Source organism: Myotis brandtii, unplaced genomic scaffold, assembly GCF_000412655.1.
Source record: "Myotis brandtii unplaced genomic scaffold, ASM41265v1 scaffold82, whole genome shotgun sequence".
In the NCBI taxonomy this organism is placed as follows: domain Eukaryota; kingdom Metazoa; phylum Chordata; class Mammalia; order Chiroptera; family Vespertilionidae; genus Myotis; species Myotis brandtii.
The window spans coordinates 3,669,830-3,690,297 of NW_005371324.1; the positions used below are offsets into that span (position 1 = coordinate 3,669,830).

Sequence of the window (20,468 nt, forward strand, 5' to 3'; positions counted from 1 at the left end):
CATTTATCCATAAAATCGAGGAGATGCCATTTTAAATGATGAGCACTGATTGAGGTCTGAAACTATAAAGACATTTATATTTTTTAAAAAATTTGCTAAAGAACCAAAGCCTCCAAAGTTTGAGGCCTGAGCAATAGATAAAAAACACACACACACACCAAACAAACAAACAAAAATACACAAATGAGAGAGAGAACTGCCATTAACTGAGATAGGGAAGATTCTGGAAAGGTCAGGATTGGGATGTAGGGTATATCAGAAGCTCAGTTTAGACTGTATATGTAATGTTAAAGTAACACACATTGGCATTCTCCATTAGCAGATAATTGAACAGAAATATGTATTTCTCAGTAGAATTTCCATTGGGATCCTTGTATTTTACCCCATTTTATAATATAATTTTCTGCATTTTATTAACAAACTAGAGGCCCGGTTCACAAATTCATGCATGGGTGGGGTCTGGCTGGCCTGCCCTATGGAGTGAAGGGGACAGGGGAGGTTGGCCGGTCAGCCCCATTCCCGGGTCAATCGGGGGCAGGGCTGGCCAGGGGAAGGGGCCACAGGCGGTTGGGGAGACCAATTGGGGCCCCAATTGGGCCAGTTGACTGCTGCAGTGTTTGTCATAGCAACTGGTCATACTGGTCATTCTGTTGTTCCAGTGGCTTGGCTTTTATATGTATAGATAATGACTAGTTGCATCAAAATTTTGTGGTTTTTTAATGGCAAGCTTAATTGACTAGAATAACAGTATAAATATGTGCTCACTTAAGTTAATTAGTATTATAAACAACCTCAAATCAAATCATCAAATTATGATATTTATCTGAGCCCTGGCCAGTATGGCTCCATTGTTTGAGCATTGTCCCACGCACCACACCAAGAGCCTCCTTCCCCAGTAAAAGGATCAATTCCCAGTATGGGGTATGCAGGATGTTTTTTTCTCTCTCTCTCTCCCTCTCCCTTCTTCTCTATCTAAAAAAATCAACAAAAACATTTAAAATATATATTTACTTGAAACACAGTAATAATAAAAACTGTCATTGCCTGGCCTGTGTGGCTCTGTGGTTGAGCATTGTCCTATGAACTGGAAGGTAACAGTTTGATTCCAGGTCAGAGCATATGCCTGGATTGTGGCAGCTTGATCTCCATTGTGGGGCTTTCAGGAGGCAGCCAATCGATGATTCTCTCTCATCATTGATGTTTCTCTCTCTCTCCCCCTCTCCCTTCCTCTCTGAAATCAATTATATATATATTTAAATGTCATTTAATATCACATAAAAAGTGCTGATTTAATTGAATAATAATATAACTGATTGTGGAAACCCTGATCAGAGTGTGCCAGATGTTCAAGGCCAAGTTGCCATACGCAGGTGCAAGGACACAGCAGTTTCACTGTATGCACTGTGCAGGCGTACTTTTCTATAACCCAAATACTGAGGTCACTATTTTGGCAAGAAGCCTCTTTTGTCTAAGTTAGTATAAAGATGTGTTACTGACCAGCCAGTGAGAGGCTGCCTAGTCAGGCTACTTTGTGTGATAGCTCCTATGTTTACCGAGGCTGCTTTTACGTAAAGAGGCTGCTGTGTGTACAATGGCTGCTTTTGTGAGGCTACTTTGAAGAATTGCTTTGTCTAATGGCTCCTTAGAAGCAATGGCTACTTGGGCTGCAATAAAGACTCTCCCATATGCTCACGACTTTTCATGTCTTCTTCATCTAATACCTGGCGTCCAGGGACTTGGACTCTACAGTTAGCATAGTCAAGCAGGATAAAGGAGTGAGTGTTCCCACAATTGCTAAACTGAGCAGGGTCCAGGAGAAACTTACTCCAACACTGATATAATGGGTCTTAAACATTAAGCCAAACGAAATGGATTTATATTGCAATGTAAGTAAAATAACCAATCAAATGTACTCTGCCCTAGTCTTCAGCATACCAACTAAATGAGTCCTTATCTGAAATTCCCTAGTCACCAAAAAGGCAGGTGTGTTCCAAAGGTAAGTGTCAAGAAGAGATTTTGTCCAGAGAACGTACTTGGCTACACTTTCCATGTGTCTATTTTTATCTTTCTAGGCAGTCATTCTCTTTAGATACTGAAACAAGCAAGTCATTGAATTAAGTTTTTGACAAAATAATAGAGAATCATACTACGTCATCCAGTATATGCTAGCTTTATTCCCAATCTCTGAGGAAACCAGAGATTGATGTTGCAATTTATTTAAAACAATAAAAAAGCAATACACAGAAGCTGAGTCTATGAAACTAACACATAGGGTTTTGCACAGGCCTGGTCCATTGTCAGCATCTAATTCATGTCATTTTTTTTCTATTTTTTTTAAAAATATTTTTTATTGATTTCAGAGAAGGTGAGAGAGACAGAAACATCAATGATGAGAGAGAATCACTGATTGGCTGGCTCCTGCACATCCCCCTCTGGGGATAGACCTTGCAACCTGGGCATGCTCTCTTGATGGGAATCAAACCCAGGACTAAATTCACAGGCCTAAGCTCTATCCACTGAGCCAAAGCACCTAGGGCTCATCTCGTTCTTTTGCATGACACGGTGCTGCCTGAATGTTGCAATCTGGATTACAATCCAGACGCCCTTCGAGGTGATTCCAGATTAGGTCCACAGACAGTGCCTTCAGGATGGTTGAATGCCTGCACCAGGGGGCAACTCAAGGCTTTCCCCTGTAGCCCAGGGCTTTCTGGCCAGCTCCTCCTGCTGCCTGTTCCCTGTCCATTCTGGCCCCGCCCCCAGGGCCCAGCTTGCTGTGCAACTGTCTATGAGCTCAAGCCAGCAGAGAACGTTGGGCCAAGGTGCAGAGCGCAGGCTGGCCTAGCCGTTACCAGTCCACACAGCCAGGGCATCCTCTGTGTATTGCCATGGTTTATGGGAACAAATTAAATTTCTTATGGACTTTAGGTTTCTATCTGGTAGCCAGTCAAACTCCCACCGTACCTTCCATCGAAGACAAGAAGTTCATAGAGGACTGTGTCGCAGCTCACAATGAAATGCGTCGCACAGTCCAGCCCTCCGCGGCCAACATGAAATACATGGTGAGAAAAAAATGAGCTGGGATTATACTAAGGGATCTTGGCGATTCATTTTATGGACGTATTTGTATGCATTCAGTTAGGACTTTTCGGCATGCAGTTTGAAATCATGCTTTGGCTGAGCTGTCTCCTGTAGGGTGGTTGTGATAGAAGGGAAAGAGAAAGGAAATCTTGAAGCTGTTACTTGCTAGAGTTACATATGTGTGTTTATTCACATACAGCTGATAGCTGTGAAGACATGAATCAGTTTTTTCTTGTAGTTTATTTTTATTACAACTGTAGTTTATTTTTATTACAACCTCCTTTTGTCCACCCCTGTATATACACACATTCTATATAAATGCATACTTATGCTATATTTTCAAAAAAAAAATGAAAGGAAAAATGTAGATTAATTTAAATTTTCATAGCTACCTGCAGAAGAGGAGGAAGAAAGGAATAAGGTAGAAGAACCATGAGCCTTCTTTGATTTTACTTTGTTTTATATATAGTTTAACTTTGCAAACATGTGATCGTTTTTGTTATTTTAACACTTTACATGAAAGATCTGGTGCTTTTCTTCCTTTTTTTTCCAGATCAATATTTCCACCTTGTATCATTTTTCCTTCTGCTTAAAGGACATTAATATTTCTCATACTATGGGTCTGTTGGCAATTAATCCTATCAACTTTTTGTGTCTGTGAGTTTATTTCTACTTAAGTTATAACCAATATTATCATTAGACACAGAATTCTAGGTTGTCCTGCTAACTTCTATCTTCCTGCACATTGTTTGTGATGAAAAATCTACTGGATCATTTCCTTTGTTCCCATGTACATCAGGTGTATTTTTTCCTCTGGCTGCTTTAAGGAAATCTCCTTATCCTTGGTTTTCAGCAATTTGATTATGATGTGCATTGATGTAGTTTTATTCATATTTCCTGGGGCTCATTGAGCTTCTTGGGTCTGCAGGTTTACATAAATTTTAAAAATTTTAGCCATTGTATAGTTAAATATTAAAGACTCCACTTATAAACATATTAACTATACAATTTGAAGTTATCTCACAGCCCATTGATAACTCTATTCATGCAAAAAAAAGTTTATCACTCATTCTTTCTCTACTAATTTTAACATATGTGTTAATTCTGGTTCAATTTTCATACATTGATTTTTCTCCTCATCAATATATTTTAATTTATTGATTTTAGAGTGAGAGAGAGAGAGAGAGAGAGAGAGAGAGAAACATAGATTTGTAGTTCCACTTATTCATGCATTCATTGGTTGATTCCCATATGTGCCCTGACCAGAGACCCCTCAACCTTGGCGCACCTTGATGATACTTTAACCAAGAGCTACCTAGCCAGGGCCTTTCTCCTCATTTTTTATTGTATTATCATGAGTCCTTGTATGCAGATAAGTTTGTATCAGATATCTGAATCTGTCCACTTTTGTTTGTTGGGTGATGGTAATTTTTGTATTTATGTAAATATTCTTGACATTTTTTTCTGGCATGGACTTAAAATTTGATCCTTTTGAGTCTTGTGTTTAAGATTTGTAAGGTAGAACAAAAGAAGTGACTGAGGCTAGGGATCATTATCTCCCTCTATTAAGGAGAGATCCTCCTGAGTACTCGACACAATTCCCAAGATTATGAGGTTTTCCAATCTCGCTAGCAGGAAAAGCAATAGTCCCAGTGCTGTGTAAGCATTAGGTTATATGCTCTCCTATCATTTTGAGTGATTCATTCCCTGGTGTTGCATATGTTCTTCACATGTGTGTGTTAATCAACCCTCTGCTAAATAGTCTTCTTTACAGCCCTGCCTCTGTGCACGTCTGTGCTTTCTGGTATTCTTGTATGGACTGAACATTCTCCCAAAGCAGCAGGTAAGGCCATTATAGGACTCACCCTTACTGGTTTCCCTCCTTTCAGGGATCACTGGTCCTTGTTGCCTGGTTTCATGTGTCTTGCTTTTTCACATATGTATGTTATTTTTATTGTTTCAAGTCAGAAAGTTACTCCATTTTGGCCAAAAGTGGAAGTGATGACTGTTGGCTAAGACTTCAACAGGAGTTTCTCCTGTCATCTACTACTGCATCATCCAGAAAAAACAGGCATCTCATTTCTCATGTCAATTTTCATAAATGTCAGAAAAGACAGAGCATAATGTGTTAACAGATCAGCCCTGAAATCATGCAAACTTTTTTAAATTTTGTATTGATATATAACATCGTATTAGTTTAAAATATAAAAGATAATTATTTGATATATGTATATGTTGCAAAATGATTACCACAATAAGTTTTATTAAGGTCCATTACCTCACAGTTACATGTTTTCTTGTAATGAGAACTTTTAAAATCTAAACTTTGAGCAACTTTCAGATATACAATACAGATTGTTAATTATACTTGCAATGCTGTACCCTACAGCCATAAACTTCTTTATCTTGTAACTGAAAGTTTATACATTTTGATCACCTTCAACCTTTCACCCACCCCCAACCTGATATTCTGACAAACACTAATCTGTTCTCTGTATCATGAGTTTGGTTTTTTAATATTCCACATAGAGGTGAGATCATTCAGAGTTTGTCTTTCACTGTCTGAATTATCCTATATAATAGAAGGCTAATATGCAAATTGACCAAACGGTGAACTGACCTGTTGCTATGACACACACTGACCACCAGGGGACAGACCCTCAACGCTGGAGCTGCCCCCTGGTGGTCAGTGCGCTCCCACAGAGGGGAGTGCCGCTCAGCCAGAAACCTCAGCTGCGGTGGCGTGGCGGGAGCCTCTACCGCCTCTCTGGCAGTTGGACATCCCCCGAGGGCTCCCAGACTGTGAGAGGGCACAAGCCAGGCTGAAGGACCCCCACCCTCACCCCCATCCCCGAGTGCACAAATTTTATGAACTGGGCCTCTAGTTTTAAATAACATAGGTTTAGCGTCTCAGTGACACCGCTCTCCATATCACCTGTTCTCCTTGCAGTGCCTTTGGGCAGTTTACATCTTGGTTCCATCATGTCAACACATGTTCCTCAGAGTCACCATTGAGAAAGCTGAAGGGTTGTACAGAAGTTTTATGATCAGACCTAGAGGTGATATATTCTAGTCTGGTTATCCTAGCATGCTTACCTTAAATATCTCTATCATCGATTCCTTTTGTGGTAATGGAATATTTTTCATTCCTTTTCTTTAATACATAGAACAAATTCAAAACCTCCCTCAAAGGAATAAAAAAACCAACATCCTCCCTCAAAGAATAAAACCCAATATCCTGTCCAGTTACTGAATCAGAGTCTAATATCGCTGAGTGGTACACAGCAACCTCTACAACAGAGTAAGATGTGGATGGATACCATTGGCCATGTGATTGTCTGTGTCCTCCACATAAACAACTTTCAATGCCAGCACAAGGACAAGACAACCACAACAAAGATCTCTATTCAGAAAGTAGAAGAATGGGAACCACATGGCAATCATTGGTTCAGAGCAATTTTGAATTTTGGGGGAAATGGTTATACTGTCAACCTGTTCCATTTGCTGAGGCACTTTTTAATCAGTCAAGAGGATTGGGTACTTTTTATATAAATACACTTGATCAAATTAAGAAAATTCTATTTCTAGCGTGCTCGGAAGTTCTTAATTATAAATGGGTCCTCATCCTTTACTTATGAAATGCTTGCATGATTCTCTAAATTACTGGACTGTGAACTCTGGCTTATTTAAGTCACATTCAAATATTTTTTGACTGTCTCTACTGTACCAGTCCAATAAATACAAAAATAAACCTCCACAGAATGGATCATAGAGTGTTTCTGAAGCACAACTTAAAAGAACTGACTAATGGTGAACATAATAAATGCCAAAGAAAAACTATATTTTATTAAAATTAAAAATTTAAACAAAATGTCATCTATTAAAATCATTAGATAACATCAATGCAAATGAATATGCAAAATTCAATTTAAATTATTTTTGTCTTTCAGTCTTGGGATGAAGGTTTAGCCAAGACTGCAAAAGCATGGGCAAACAAGTGCAAATACCAACGCAAGACCTGCTCAGAAAAACCATATCAGTGTCATCCAACTTTTAAATATGTGGGAGAAAATATTTGGTTAGGTGGATCATACCAATTTAAACCGGAATTTGCTATTGGTCTTTGGTGTAATGAAAAGATGATTTATAATTATAGTACTCTACATTGTTCCAAAGCTTGTGGCCATTATACACAGGTAAATATTTGACATTTGATTTAATAATTCTTATTTATGTACATTGCAATCACAAGACATTTTTTAGCATTTTCTTTTTAAAATATTTTGCATTTATTTTTAGAGAGGGAGGAAGGGAGAAGGAGAGGGAGAGATGGAGAGAGGGAGGGAGAGAGAGAGAGGAAGGGGGAGAGGGAGAGAGGAGGATAGGGGGAAAGGGGTAAGGAGGGAGGGAGGGAGAGAAGGAGGAAAGAGGAGGAGGCGGAGGAGGAGGAGGAGGGAAACATCAATATGAGAGTGGAACATTGATTGGCTGCCTCTTGCATGCCCCCTACTGGGTATAGAGCCCACAAACAGGGCACGTGCCCCAACTGGAATCCAACCAGCAAACTGTTGGTGGCATGGGATGACAATCAACTGAGCCACACCGACCAGGACTAGCATTTTCTTTCCAGTTACATTTGGGTGTTCTGAAAACTCACATTCATTTGGAAGATAGTTTTACTGGATATAGAATTCTCTGGAGCTTTTGTTTTCTGAACTTTAAAGATTACTCCATTGTCATCTCAATGCATTAATTCCAATAAGAAATCTCAATCTTTTATTTATTCCAGTGTTATTTAATGTGCCTTTTTTTCTCTGTTTCAGTTAAAAAACATTTTCTTTACAACAAATCTGGAGCCATTTCATAATTAACTAAAATTTGCATCACCTTTCTGTGCTGTGGTTTACTGAGTTTCTTAGAACTATACATCTATAATTTAAATCAAAATTTGATGAATGCTGGATATTGCCTCTTGAAATATTTCTGTTACTGACTTCTATCTGCCCTGATTCTACTCACCAATGTTGATGGCCACTTGAATTTCCCCATGATTATTGTTGTTCTCTTTTCTTTCTAAGTTTTTTCCTCTCTGTGATTAATTTCAAATAGTCTTATTGCTTTATCTTTAAGTTCACTAATCTTTTCTTCTCTAATGTTTAATCTACTATTAACAACATTTAGTTTATTTTTCATCTTATATACTAAAGTTTATATCTCTAAAAGCTTGATTTTTGTCTTTTTTACATAATCAGTAACTATATCAAGAATATTTGGCCCTAGCCAGTTTGGCTCAGTGGATAGAGCATCAGCCTCCTGACTGAAGGGTCGTGGGTTTGATTCCGGCCAAGGGCACATGCCTGGGTTGCAGGCTCGATCCCCACTAGGGGACATGCAGGAGGCAGCTGATCAATGATTCTCTCTCATCATTAATGTTTCTATCTCTCTCTCCCTCTCCTGTTCTTCTCTCTGACAATAAAGAAACATATTTTTTTTTAAAAAAGGATATTTGACCTTTCTTCTACCTTTTCAACCATATGAGATAGTTACAATAATTATTCTAATGTTTTCTCTAGGTAAGTTCTGGGGTAGTTTCAATGGATTGATTATCCCTCTTCCTTATGGGTAAAATTTTCTGCTACTTATAATATTAGATATGTTTTATTATATCTTCAACTTTATAAATCTTGCCTTCTTGGATGCTTCATTTTTTTATATGCCTATAATATTCTTGAATTCTCTTCTGGGATACAGTTAAGTTACCTGGAATTTGTTTGATCCTTTTGGTTCCTGCTTTTAAAATATATTAGATGGAGGCAAAATTCTTCTGCCTACTCTACCCAGTGCCCAGAAATTATGAAACTTGCTAGTAGAGCTAGTGGAAAAGGCCCTACTCCTGGCCCAATGTAAGCTCCTGTATTCTTTTATTTACTTTTTATAGATGGTTCATTTCAAGGTCTAGGGTAGTTCTTCAAATGCATGCTCTGATTAGTGCTCTGCTGAATTGATGATGGGGACCCCCTAGAGGTATCCATAGTAGTGTCACTGTTAGATTTTCACCACTGAGGTACTACACCACCCAAACTCCTGCCTCCTTGGTCTCCACAGACTCTCAGCTGTCTCTCAACCATGTGGATCCATTAGGCTCCTCTTGGTTTCTTCAACACCCCTACCCCACCAGTCATGGCCTGGAAACGCTCTCAAAGCAACAAGCTGAGACAATTGTATAATTCATAGCCTCCCCCAACCTGAACTCTCAGGAGGCATTATCCTTTGTTGTCATATGTCCAGTATCCGGAAGACCTTTATTTCCTATAATTTTTACAATTCTTTTGGTTGGTTGTTGTGAGAGTTTTGGGTGAGAAATGGAAACACATTTTAGGCATGACACGGAGCCCCTAGGATGGACCATTTAAGCAAGAGAAGAGCTCTCTTCTCTAAACTTATCTGTCTAAGTTGAATTAACATACAGTGTCTGAAAGCATGCCATTCTTATCAGAGGTTCACTGAACACAGAAATTAGCAGCTTTCATGCTCCTATTCCATTTAAATTTTGTCTGACAACAGGATGCTGTAAATTTAGAAATCCTTCTCAGAATAGTTGTTGCTGCCTCTCAAAGAGCCATTAAAATATATGTTGAAAAACTGTTGACTATAGCTATATGCAGGTCATGGGAAATGGTGACTAATATATTACTTTATAAAATGTACCAATACATTTTGTTAATTGAATTGTAAATTAAATGGGTTTAGAAAAGTAATTTGTGTTATCAAAATCTATATCAATTTTCTTTCATTATTTTGTTTTCCAAATGAATAAATAAGTATTTTCCCTTTGTTCATTTAAGCAATAGAAGAAAGTTCCACTCTATCATTGTCACAAAAGAATACTAATGTTTTCAACTCTTTATCTCCCCCTGCCTCACTCCATGGTTAGTTTTTCATAGAAATCTTCTTCTTTTGAATAACTGCTATTCTTTACAATGAAACAAAAATATTCAGCACCCTTATGGCAAGCATGTTTTTTGCAATAAATGCAATATGTTCTTAGTCTCTATCTCTATCTGTTTTTGTAATTTGACAAAAGTAGAATATGGTTAGGGCCACAAAATTTAAAATGTTATAAACTAAGTAGAAGTTTTTAGAGAAAAAGAAATAAAAGTGTATCATTGTTTTCATTTATAGTGTAATTTTAATATTGTTTATATTTATACCTATGAAGAAAATAATTTTTTTCATAAATCATCTAGAAAAATATATTATTTTGGCTACATATTATATTTTTTTGACTTATGAGAATTATCAGTGAGGAAAAACTATTTAGGTAGCCCTCATGAAAGCAGCCTTTTAAAAATTGTTTTAAACTAAATATTAGAAATTAAGAAAAATAGTTAATAAAAATTTATGTATTCTCACTTTTAGAGCATGACTAAGATTATAGTTATTCCCATAGTGCATTGTTTCATAGAGGTGTTTTGCATATTTTATTTTAAAATTCCTTTCTTTATAGGTAGTTTGGGCCGATTCATATAAAGTTGGTTGTGCAATGGCAATTTGTCCTCAACTCCAGGGAGCTGCAACTGCAATATTTGTATGTGACTATGGACCTCTGTAAGTTGTTTTGCTTTTAAAAATATTTTATATTGAAATAAATGTTAAAAATTATTTCCAAAAATAAGAAGTTAGACTAAAAAGGCAGGTATATATTTCATAAATGAAGCCTCCCTCTATAATGATAATCAAAGAAACAGATGAAAATAGTAAGTGGTGAGAGAATATTACCTGTGTAAAGAATTATACTTACCATGAGATATTTAAAGTTCAGAGTTAAAATGATGGACATTCTTTGTTAAATAGAACAACAGGTAACATAGAATGCGTTGCTATACTAAAAACTGAAACACAAAATAGGCTTGCAGATGCTTTCCTAATATACTATACCATAACTGAAATGAGCAAGTAATTCTGAATGATAGTGAAAAGCACATTCTTCTAAGAAAAAAATACCGTGTTATTGCCTTTTTTATTATTGTGCATCTAAGTGGAAATATAACATAAGCCTAATGGGAGGCTACAAAAATAAAATTGTGGAGCTCTAATCCCATTGATCTGTACAAGAAAGAAGATAAAATCCATCCACAACCCAACCATTTAACAACAAAAAAAAAATATTAAAGTAAAATATACAAAAGATGAAAATCCAAGCACAGAATAAATATATAGGGTTGATAAAAAGAAGCTGAGATATGTCAAAATTGCTACGGAGAGTACAAATGTGTATATCTCCTCCTGTATTTATTTTACTCCTTCTCAGTTAGCAACAGAAATGAGTATGACACGTGCATAACTTAAAGAGAAGAAAAACACGGCAGATGCAACAAAGAATAAATAAGAAGATGATAGCCTCAATCTTAACTATGTCAATAATCACATCAAATATAAATGCTACAAACACCCAAATGAAAAGGCAGAGATTGTGAGATTAGATAAAAAAATCCAGAAACAATTATAAGCTACAAAAAAATAACTGGCTGTCACATACATAATTACACTGGGTTCATATCTAATTTATGTTTTATAGAATATTAAAGAATATAATGCCATGGCTGGGTAGCTCAGTTGGTTAGAGAGTCGTCCTGACCTGCCAAGGTTGTGGGTTTGATACCCAATCAAGGCGCATACAAGAATCAACCAACCAATGAATGAATGAATATATAAGTGGAACAGCAAATTAATCTCTATCTCTCTCTCCCTTCCCTTCTATTCTCTATCTCTATCAATAAAAATTTTATTTTATAGAATATAACTTTGACATATTGAGAACATGCTATAAAGAACAGTTTTAAAGTAGCTTTTTATAGTAGAAACTAGAGGCCCAGTGCACGAAATTTGTGCATGGGAAGGGGGGTCCCTCAGCTCAGCCTGCACCCTCTCACAATCTTGGACATCCCTCTCACAATCCAGGACTGCTAGCTCCTAACTGCTGGCCTGCCTGCCAGATCACCCCTAACCACTTGCCTGCCTGCCTCATCACCCCTAACCACTCACCTGCAGGCCTGACTGCACCTAACCACTCTGCCTGCCTGCCTGATTGCCCTAACCGCCTCTGCCTGCCTGCCTGATTGCCCCTAACCACTCTGCCTGCCTGCCTCATTGCCCCCAACCCCTCTGCCTGCCTGCCTAATTGCCCCTAATTGCCTCTTTCTGCCTGCCTGATTGCCCCTAACCACCTCTGCCTCAGCCCCTGCTGCCACGGCTTCATCTGGAAGGACGTCCATAATGACATCGAGAAGGTCGTTTGGCTGTCCAGTCTAATTAGCATATTAACGCTTTTATTATTATAGATTAGCATAAAATTGGGACAAAAGTCATTTTCCTTTCAACATTCATGCTTAATGAGCAACCAAAAAAATAAGTAAATTAGAAGAGTAAATAGCCATTTGGCTACCCAATGTTTCCCTTTTTTACAGAGGAAATTATGCAGGGACCCGCCCTTACACTGAAGGAGCATCCTGCTCTATGTGTGGAAAAGAAGACACTTGTGAAAACAGCCTCTGCAGTAAGCAAAATGAAAAAAGTAAATTGTAATTTCCTATTTGGAGAGCAAAGTTTCCATAAATTCATTATATTTTCAAATTTAGATCTCCTCAAGTTTATAGAGAATTTATGAAGAAGATTTGATTGCTGCTCTCTGATGATATAACTCATTTGTCATAAATCATACTTAAACTCAGATAATCCCTCTCTTCTTCACTGATTATTTTCCCTCTGAGGCTAAAGGACAGGTGGGAGTGAGGTATAACTGTGATCCAGTGTGCTGCTATATAGTAGATATTTGCTGCTATAACAAAGAACTACTAGTTGAAATATTTATTTGCATTTGCCTCCATTCTCCTTTTATTAGTTATTATTAAAATAGTGACTCACTCAGGAGTAACACATTAATTAATGTGCAAACTAATTATGATTTAAAACTAGTGTTTCACTTCCAGAAATTCATTGGTCCTCAGAACAAAGATATTTTTTAGGTTAAGTGTATAAATTATTTGATTGAAGATAGAATGAAATAGGTGAAGGGGGTAGATGATTTGGAAATGGTTAAAAAAAAAAAAAGGAAAAGAAAAGAAAAAGAAAGAAAGAAAAAGTTGCCCGGCCAGCATGGCTCAGTGGTAGAGCGTCAACTTATGAACCAAGATGTCATGGTTCAATTCCCTGTCAGGGCTCATACAAGGTTGCATGCTCCATCTCCAGTGGGGGGCAAGCAGAAGGCAACTGATGAATGATTCTCTCATCATTAATGTTTCCATCTCTCTCCCCCTCTCCCTTCCTCTCTGAAATCAATTTAAAAAAATTTTTTTAAAGAGAAAAGAAAAAGTTGTGCCCTAGCTGGTTTGGCTCAGTGGACTGAAGGGTCCCAGGTTAGATTCCTATCAAGGACACATGCTGGAGTTGCAGGCTCAATCCCCAGTGGGGGCATGCAGAAGGCAGCCAATCAATGATTCTCTCTCATCATTGATGTTTCTATCTCTCTCTCTCCCTCTCCCTTTCTCTCTGAAATCAATAAATATATATATATATATTTTTTAAGTTGCAATGATACAAAATAAGAGACACACAAAAAAGAAAGCATATTAAATGATTTCATTTACATAAAGTTTAAAATCAGGCAAAACTAATCCATACTTGGAGTCCGGAATGCATTACCTTTGGAAAGGAAAGAGGACTTAGTAATTCCACAAAGATTCCTAAAGGTTATCTAGGTATGTTAACTTTGTGAAGAGACACCAAACTTTCCATGAAATATGTATGTGGGAAATAATAATAAATTGTTACTGCTGCATTTGGAAATCTATTACACAAGAATACATTGCAGAGACACTTGGTATGATTAATAAGCTTTTAATTAAACACCTATCATATGTTTTTAAAAAAAACTGCAGAAAGTTGTACCTTTGCCTCTGCTGAACAGGTGGACATGGGGATGTTTCACTGAATCCAAACACAATTTAGTGAAAGCTGGGCTAGAATATAGGTAAAGCTTGGTCAACCTCTGTTGAACCCTGTTCCAAGGGTGTAGATTTCTAGGGCTTTTCACTGAGATACTGAGGTGTTCACTGCTGCCTTTCCCTGGTGGTTATTAAACTCCAATATTTAATTGCTTTAGCACACTGCAATTACTAAAATATCTGCTTTTATTTTAGGGCTTTCAGCCTAAAGATTTGGCCTCCTGCCCTCCCAGCTTCAAAATTAAAATAGCTTGAGTACAACATGGATATCCATTGGGCTAATTTCCCCCATCTCTACCACTCCCCTGAACCCTGACCTACTCAATGCTCCATTTTTCTCTCTCTAGCCTCACAAGACCCACAAAAGCTCAGCTGGTTTCTCCTTTCCCCATATATCAGCCTTGGCCAGAGGAAAGCCCATATATTTAGCCCTTGACCTGGACCAATCAGAAAATGGCCCAGAGAAAAACCAACATTCATAACATCAGCCCACCTCTCGATGGATCTCCTGCTCTGAAATCTTCACCCTCTAGTCCAGTGATGGCGAACCTATGACACGCATGTCAGAGGTGACATGCGAACTCATTTTTTTGGTTGATTTTTCTTTGTTAAATGGCATTTAAATATATAAAATAAATATCAAAAATATAAGTCTTGGTTTTACTATGGTTGCAAATATCAAAAATTTCTATATGTGACATGGCACCAGAGTTAAGTTAGGGTTTTTCAAAATGCTGACACGCCGAGCTCAAAAGGTTCGCCATCACTGCTCTAGTCTTTGTTTCTTTGAATCTCTGATGCTCTTAAACACTGTTTTGTTGTATTTTATTTGGATTTTCTAGCTGTGATTGATGACAGCTTTTGTCCCAAAGGACTACATTGCTGAGACTTAAGCGGGTATTGACAATGGTCTCCAGTACAGCACTGCACAAACTGCAAAGGCTCAATAAACTTTGAGACCAGCTAGGAGGTGTTCTCCAACTTGTTCCTTTTCCAACTATTTGGAAATCATCTTGTTATTCTTGGCCTTTTACTCTTGAAAATTAATGTTTTGATAAGCTCATAGATTCCGTAGAAGACCTTGAAATGTGGTTGGCATTACATTGAGTTTATAGGTAAATTTAAGAAGGATTAACGTCTTTATAGCATTGACTATATTAATAAAGATTATTTGTGTCTTTAAACATCTTTCAGTTAAGTTTTAAACTTTTCTCAGTAAAGGCCTTGCACATCAAGTTAGATTCCTTAGTAACATGTATTTGTTGCTTTAAAATGGCATATTAAAATTATATTTTCTAATTGATTTTTGCTAATTAATAGAAATATAAATTACTTTTATTTTAGTCTACTATCCAGGAATCTTACATAATTCTCTTATTAATAGTTTGTTAATGCTCTTGTATATTTTTAATGTTCTCTATAAAAAATAGTCTGTCATCTAACTTTTACATCAGTTATTTATTTTACTAATATTAATAGTCAGTGAATCTTCCTGTGCAATGTTGGACATAAGTTACAATAGTAAAGACTATTCTTTTGTCCAGGACTTTAAGGACAATATTTCAACATTATGTATTTTTGCTTTAGATTGTTTTTATTAGTCCTAATGGCCTGGTTATGGTAGTTTTCTCTTTCCTTAGTTTGCCATGGCCTTTTATCTTGAATGAATGTTTAATTTTACCAGATATTTTCTGATCTCTTGAAATTAGCCCCAATTTTTTTCTTTAATGTTGTAAGCTTTATCAAAGGATTTCTTTCTTTCTTTTTTTCTTTTTGGAAACTGTTTTAGAAGTATTACTTTGTAAGTTTAATTTTTAAAAATTGATTTGTGCTCTGAACTTCTCTTTGAATAAATACATTTAAAAAAAACTGGTCCACATCACTCATTTTTTAAAGTTATTGCAAAGAGATAGATACAGGGTGGTTTTTAATTTTTTAAATCTTTTATCACATTCTGTTTCCTCTTTCAATTTTGTTTATGTATTGTTTCCTTTGTTGTTATTTTTTAAACCACTTTACTGAGATATGATTGACATACAAAAAAAAGCTGTACATATATCTAATGAATATAACTTAACCAATGAGATTTATATTTTCATGTAGGTTCTGCTAGTTAAGTTATGGCCTGAAAATCCAATTTTAAACTCTTCTTTGATTCTCATAATAAATTCAAATTGGTCATGAGGTTTCTTTTAGAGATGACTTGATTTCTTATTTTTCTTCAAAAATGTTTTTTTTTAATTTATTTCAGAGAGAGGAAGGAAGAGTGAGAGATCAAAACATCAATGATGAGAGAGAATCATCAATCCGTGCGTCTCTTGCACACCCCCTACTGGGGATTGAGCCCACAATGCCCATGACCTCCTGTTTCATGGTTCAATGATCAACCACTGAGCAGCACTGACCAAGCAGTGGCTTGATTTTTGGTAACATTTTACTTACAGTTTTTCAATTTAATTTTAGAATTATCATTGGCCTGAAATTTTCCTTCCTCATTTCTCATATGTTTTCAACTTCAAAGTTGAAGTAGCCTCATAAAAGAAGTTGAAAGTTGGGAGTATTACTTCTTTTTATATTTTTATTACAATTTGTATAAGATTCTGATGATTTTTCCCCCCATGTTTGGGAGTTTTCTGTAAAACCATTTTGTTCTGGGTTGTGTGTGTTTGTAAATTTCAAATAACTGGTTTAATTTCTTGTAATATTATGTGTTATTAAGGTTTGAGAACAAAATTAGCAAATGTATGTTTTATAGCAAGTTTTAATGAACTTCTCATATTTTTATCACTGCTCTGTTATGTTTCAATTACATAAGTCCTATGAATTTTGATTTTTTTTTCTTTGTTGATCAGTTTCTATGAAAGCCAACTTTTAGTTTTGTTGACTTCCTTTTTGAGAGACAGTACATATAGTTTAACAAATGTATAGGCTTTGCAGTGAGGTGGCTTTACTGAGGTGATTAAGAGCATTTACTACTAAGTGTCATGCAAAGTGATTTGAGTGCAAAATAAAGTTCTCAAGACATTTTAGCTATTAATTTAAGTTCCTCATTATTTTCTATCTTTTGAGTCAGTTTATTTTTTCATAATACCAATCACTGTCTGAAATTATCGTTTTTACTCATTTTTATTTACTTAGTTTACTTTTAAATTGATTTCAGATTTTCTTATTTTTCTGTAAGGAGAAGAACTTTACTTTTGTTCTGATAACCATTATATTCAAAGACTGGAATCATGCTCAATACACAGGAGGCACTCAAAAAAAATCAATGAATAAATAAATAAATAACATGAATTCCTAACAAACTGCAGATTGCTGATAGAATGGTAAATAGAGAAGAATAATTTGAAGGGTGAGAGACATAGAGCAAAATTTGGAACAAGGGCCAGTGCAGAAATGAGTCAGATATTTGATAAAAGGCTATGGGTAACCAAAACACTACATAAAGGACTCCCTTTTTCAGAGATTTTTAAACGGGAATGACAGAATACCAAATATAAAGTGATATAGTTTTGTCTGTGTTTGGCTTTTGTGCCTTCAATGCAAAAGGCATTCTAGAAATATTTGTGAAAATGACATTGTTGGCAGGGAGCATTGCATGGATTTTTAAATATAATGGGATTTGGAGAGGAAGCTTTTGTTTGTTTTTTAAGTTAAAAAGTCAAATTTTGTTTCTTAAGTTATTCCAAAAGCCAAAAAGTAAATAATTTTATACCAAAAATTAAATACCTTTAATTTTTTTCTATTTTAGAAAATGAAGAACGTGAAAAGCTTATCAGTATGTATAAAACTGAATATTGATTTAATTACTTTGGTCCCTTGAAACTAAATTGAGCTCTTAACTGTTGCATTTTATTGGCAGAATATCCAAATTGGAATCCACAGGGGAAAGCGCCACAGAGGACAGCATGTAATCTATTGTACATAGTTTGTATTCTTCTGAGAATGTTTTAATTTTTATTTATGTATAAGAGAAATTCTCACACATGACAATAAAAAATAGTCTATCCTAAATGTAAGCCTTATCATTTTAATTATTAAAATGTCTACACTCTTGTCTGTTATCTAAATTTAATGTCCGTTTTTAATTCAAGAGATGTACAACATTGCAGTATAGAAGGGTAATAGTAAAAAAAGTATCTCAGGTTGTATTTTTTTAAATCTTCACCCAAGGATATTTATTGATTTGAGAGAGAGAGAGAGGAAGCAAGAAAGAGAGAGAGAGAGAAACATCAATGTGAGAAACATTAGTTGTCTCCCATATGAGTCCCAACCAGGGATCAAACCCCCAAACTAGGTAATATGCCCTGACCTGGTGGTGCCCTTACTTGATGTGTGGCTCTGTTGGTTGAACATCGTCCCATGAATTGAGAGGTCACTGGTTTGATTCCCAACCAAGGCACATTTCCGGGTGCAGGCTCAATCTCCTGTAGGGTTGTGCAGGAGGCAGCAAAAAAGATGTTTCTCTCTCACAACGATGTTTCTTTCTCTCTCTCTCAGAAATAAATAAAAAAGTATGTTTTTTAAAAGAAGATGCAAAAGACACTAACAACAAACAGAAAGAATGCCAAACTGGTCCAGACTGAAATTAAGAAATACTGATTAAGAGAATGTAAAGCCAACCCCAGAGTAGGAAAATATTTGTTCAACAAATACAACTGAAAAGGGACTGTAACTAGAAATATAAAGAAGTTCTACAGCCAATATGAAAAAGATAATCCAATAGATTTGAAGGGAACTTTCATATACAAGTGTGTTTAGATGGCAAATATACTAGTACATATGCAAAAATGCTACAGTTCATTATTCTCTAGTGAAATGTAAATTAAAAGTACTAATACATCCCTGTAAGAACTAAAATAAAATATGTAGACAATACCAAGCAGGAGTAAATATATAGTGCAACTAACAGCCTCTTACTGCTACTGGTGTCAGTGTTAATTGCAACTACTTTAGAAATCTATTTGGCGATATTTTCTTAAATATGCTTTTTTTTATTGATTTCAGAGAGAGGAAGGGAGATGGAGAGAGAGCAACATCAATGTAAGAAACATGGACTGGTTGCCTTCCATATGAGCCTTGACCAGGGACCAAACCTGCAACCTAGGTGTGTGCTCTGACCTGGAATTGATCCCACAAACTTTCAGTGTATGGGACAATGTTTTAACCAACTGAGCCATCGGCCAGGGCTCAGGGATTTGGGGTTTTTTTTTTAATTATAATTTTACATGTATTAATATTTTCATTCTCTACTTTAGAAATTTCATTTTAACTGCAGTAGATCTAAAGAACTAAACATTGCAGATATCAGATATTTTTTCTTATATGCCAGTAGTTTCCTTTAAGAATACCATCAACATTATTCAGAAACAAAATATTATTAAGGTAAGTATCTGATAGCATGTCATGTTATATTATTGTCATAATATTTGTAATAATTAATGAGAACAGAATAACAAAAGGGAAATCAATTAAATTTTAAAACTTTGATAAGTAAAAGTGTGTTCTGAAAATTAAAATCACTCTTTTAAGAGATAGCAAATGCAGATAGTATACCTTTTAAAACCCTATACAAAAGTATCTGTAGTATAGTTAAAACATCTCTACAAACCAAGGAATTACTCAATTCTGGAATTTTCTCTGAAGACAAAAAAAAAAAAAGATTATTCCATTAATACAGTTTTAAAAATCATTTATATTGAGTAGCTGACTACTCTGGACTAAATTATCTAGATGTTTTCCTTCTCAACCAAAACAACCACCAACTTCCCTCAGCTATAAATATTAAAAACTATTTTTAAATGCATTTTTAAGATGTCATTTTATTTTTTATCTTTGAGAGTATTACAGATGTTCCCCCCTTATTTTGAGAGTTATTTGATAAACATTACCAAATACCTAAGAATTTCCACATTTCTGGGTGATTGATGCTATTCTTAAAAATGAAACCAAGTGGCCGGGCCAATATTGCTCAGTGATTGAGCATCGACCCATGAACCAGTGCACATGCCCAGGTTTAGGGCTTGGTCCCCAGTAGAGGGCGTGCAGCAGGTAGCCAATCAATGATTTTCATCATTGATGTTTCTATCTCTATCTCTCTCTCTTCCTTTCTTTCTCTGAAATCAATAAAAACATATAAAAATATTTTTAAAAAATGAAACCGCCGGGCTGGCATGGCTCAGTGGTTGAATGTAGACCAATGAACCAGGAGGTCACGGTTGGATTCCCGGTGAGGGCACATGCTGGGGTTGCAAGCACTATCCCCAGTGTGGGGCATGCAGGAGGCAGCTGATTGATAATTAGCTCTCTCATCATTGATGTTTCTCTCTCTCTCTCTCTCTCTCTCTCTCTCTCTCTCTCTCTCTCCCCCCTTCAGCTCTGAAATCA

The 20,468-nt window shown here is 36.1% G+C and overlaps 1 protein-coding gene across 1 annotated transcript in view; it reads left to right on the forward strand.

The window, feature by feature from the left end:
* LOC106724392 (GLIPR1-like protein 1) overlaps positions 1-10,690 on the forward strand; it is a 53,148-nt gene extending 42,458 nt beyond the window's left edge. The window contains exons 5-7 of the mRNA XM_014531629.1: positions 2,926-3,059; positions 7,029-7,274; positions 10,586-10,690. Of these exons, the coding sequence (XP_014387115.1) occupies positions 2,926-3,059; positions 7,029-7,274; positions 10,586-10,690 (485 nt within the window). The remainder of the gene's footprint in view (positions 1-2,925; positions 3,060-7,028; positions 7,275-10,585) is intronic.
* The last annotated feature ends 9,778 nt before the right edge of the window (positions 10,691-20,468 follow it).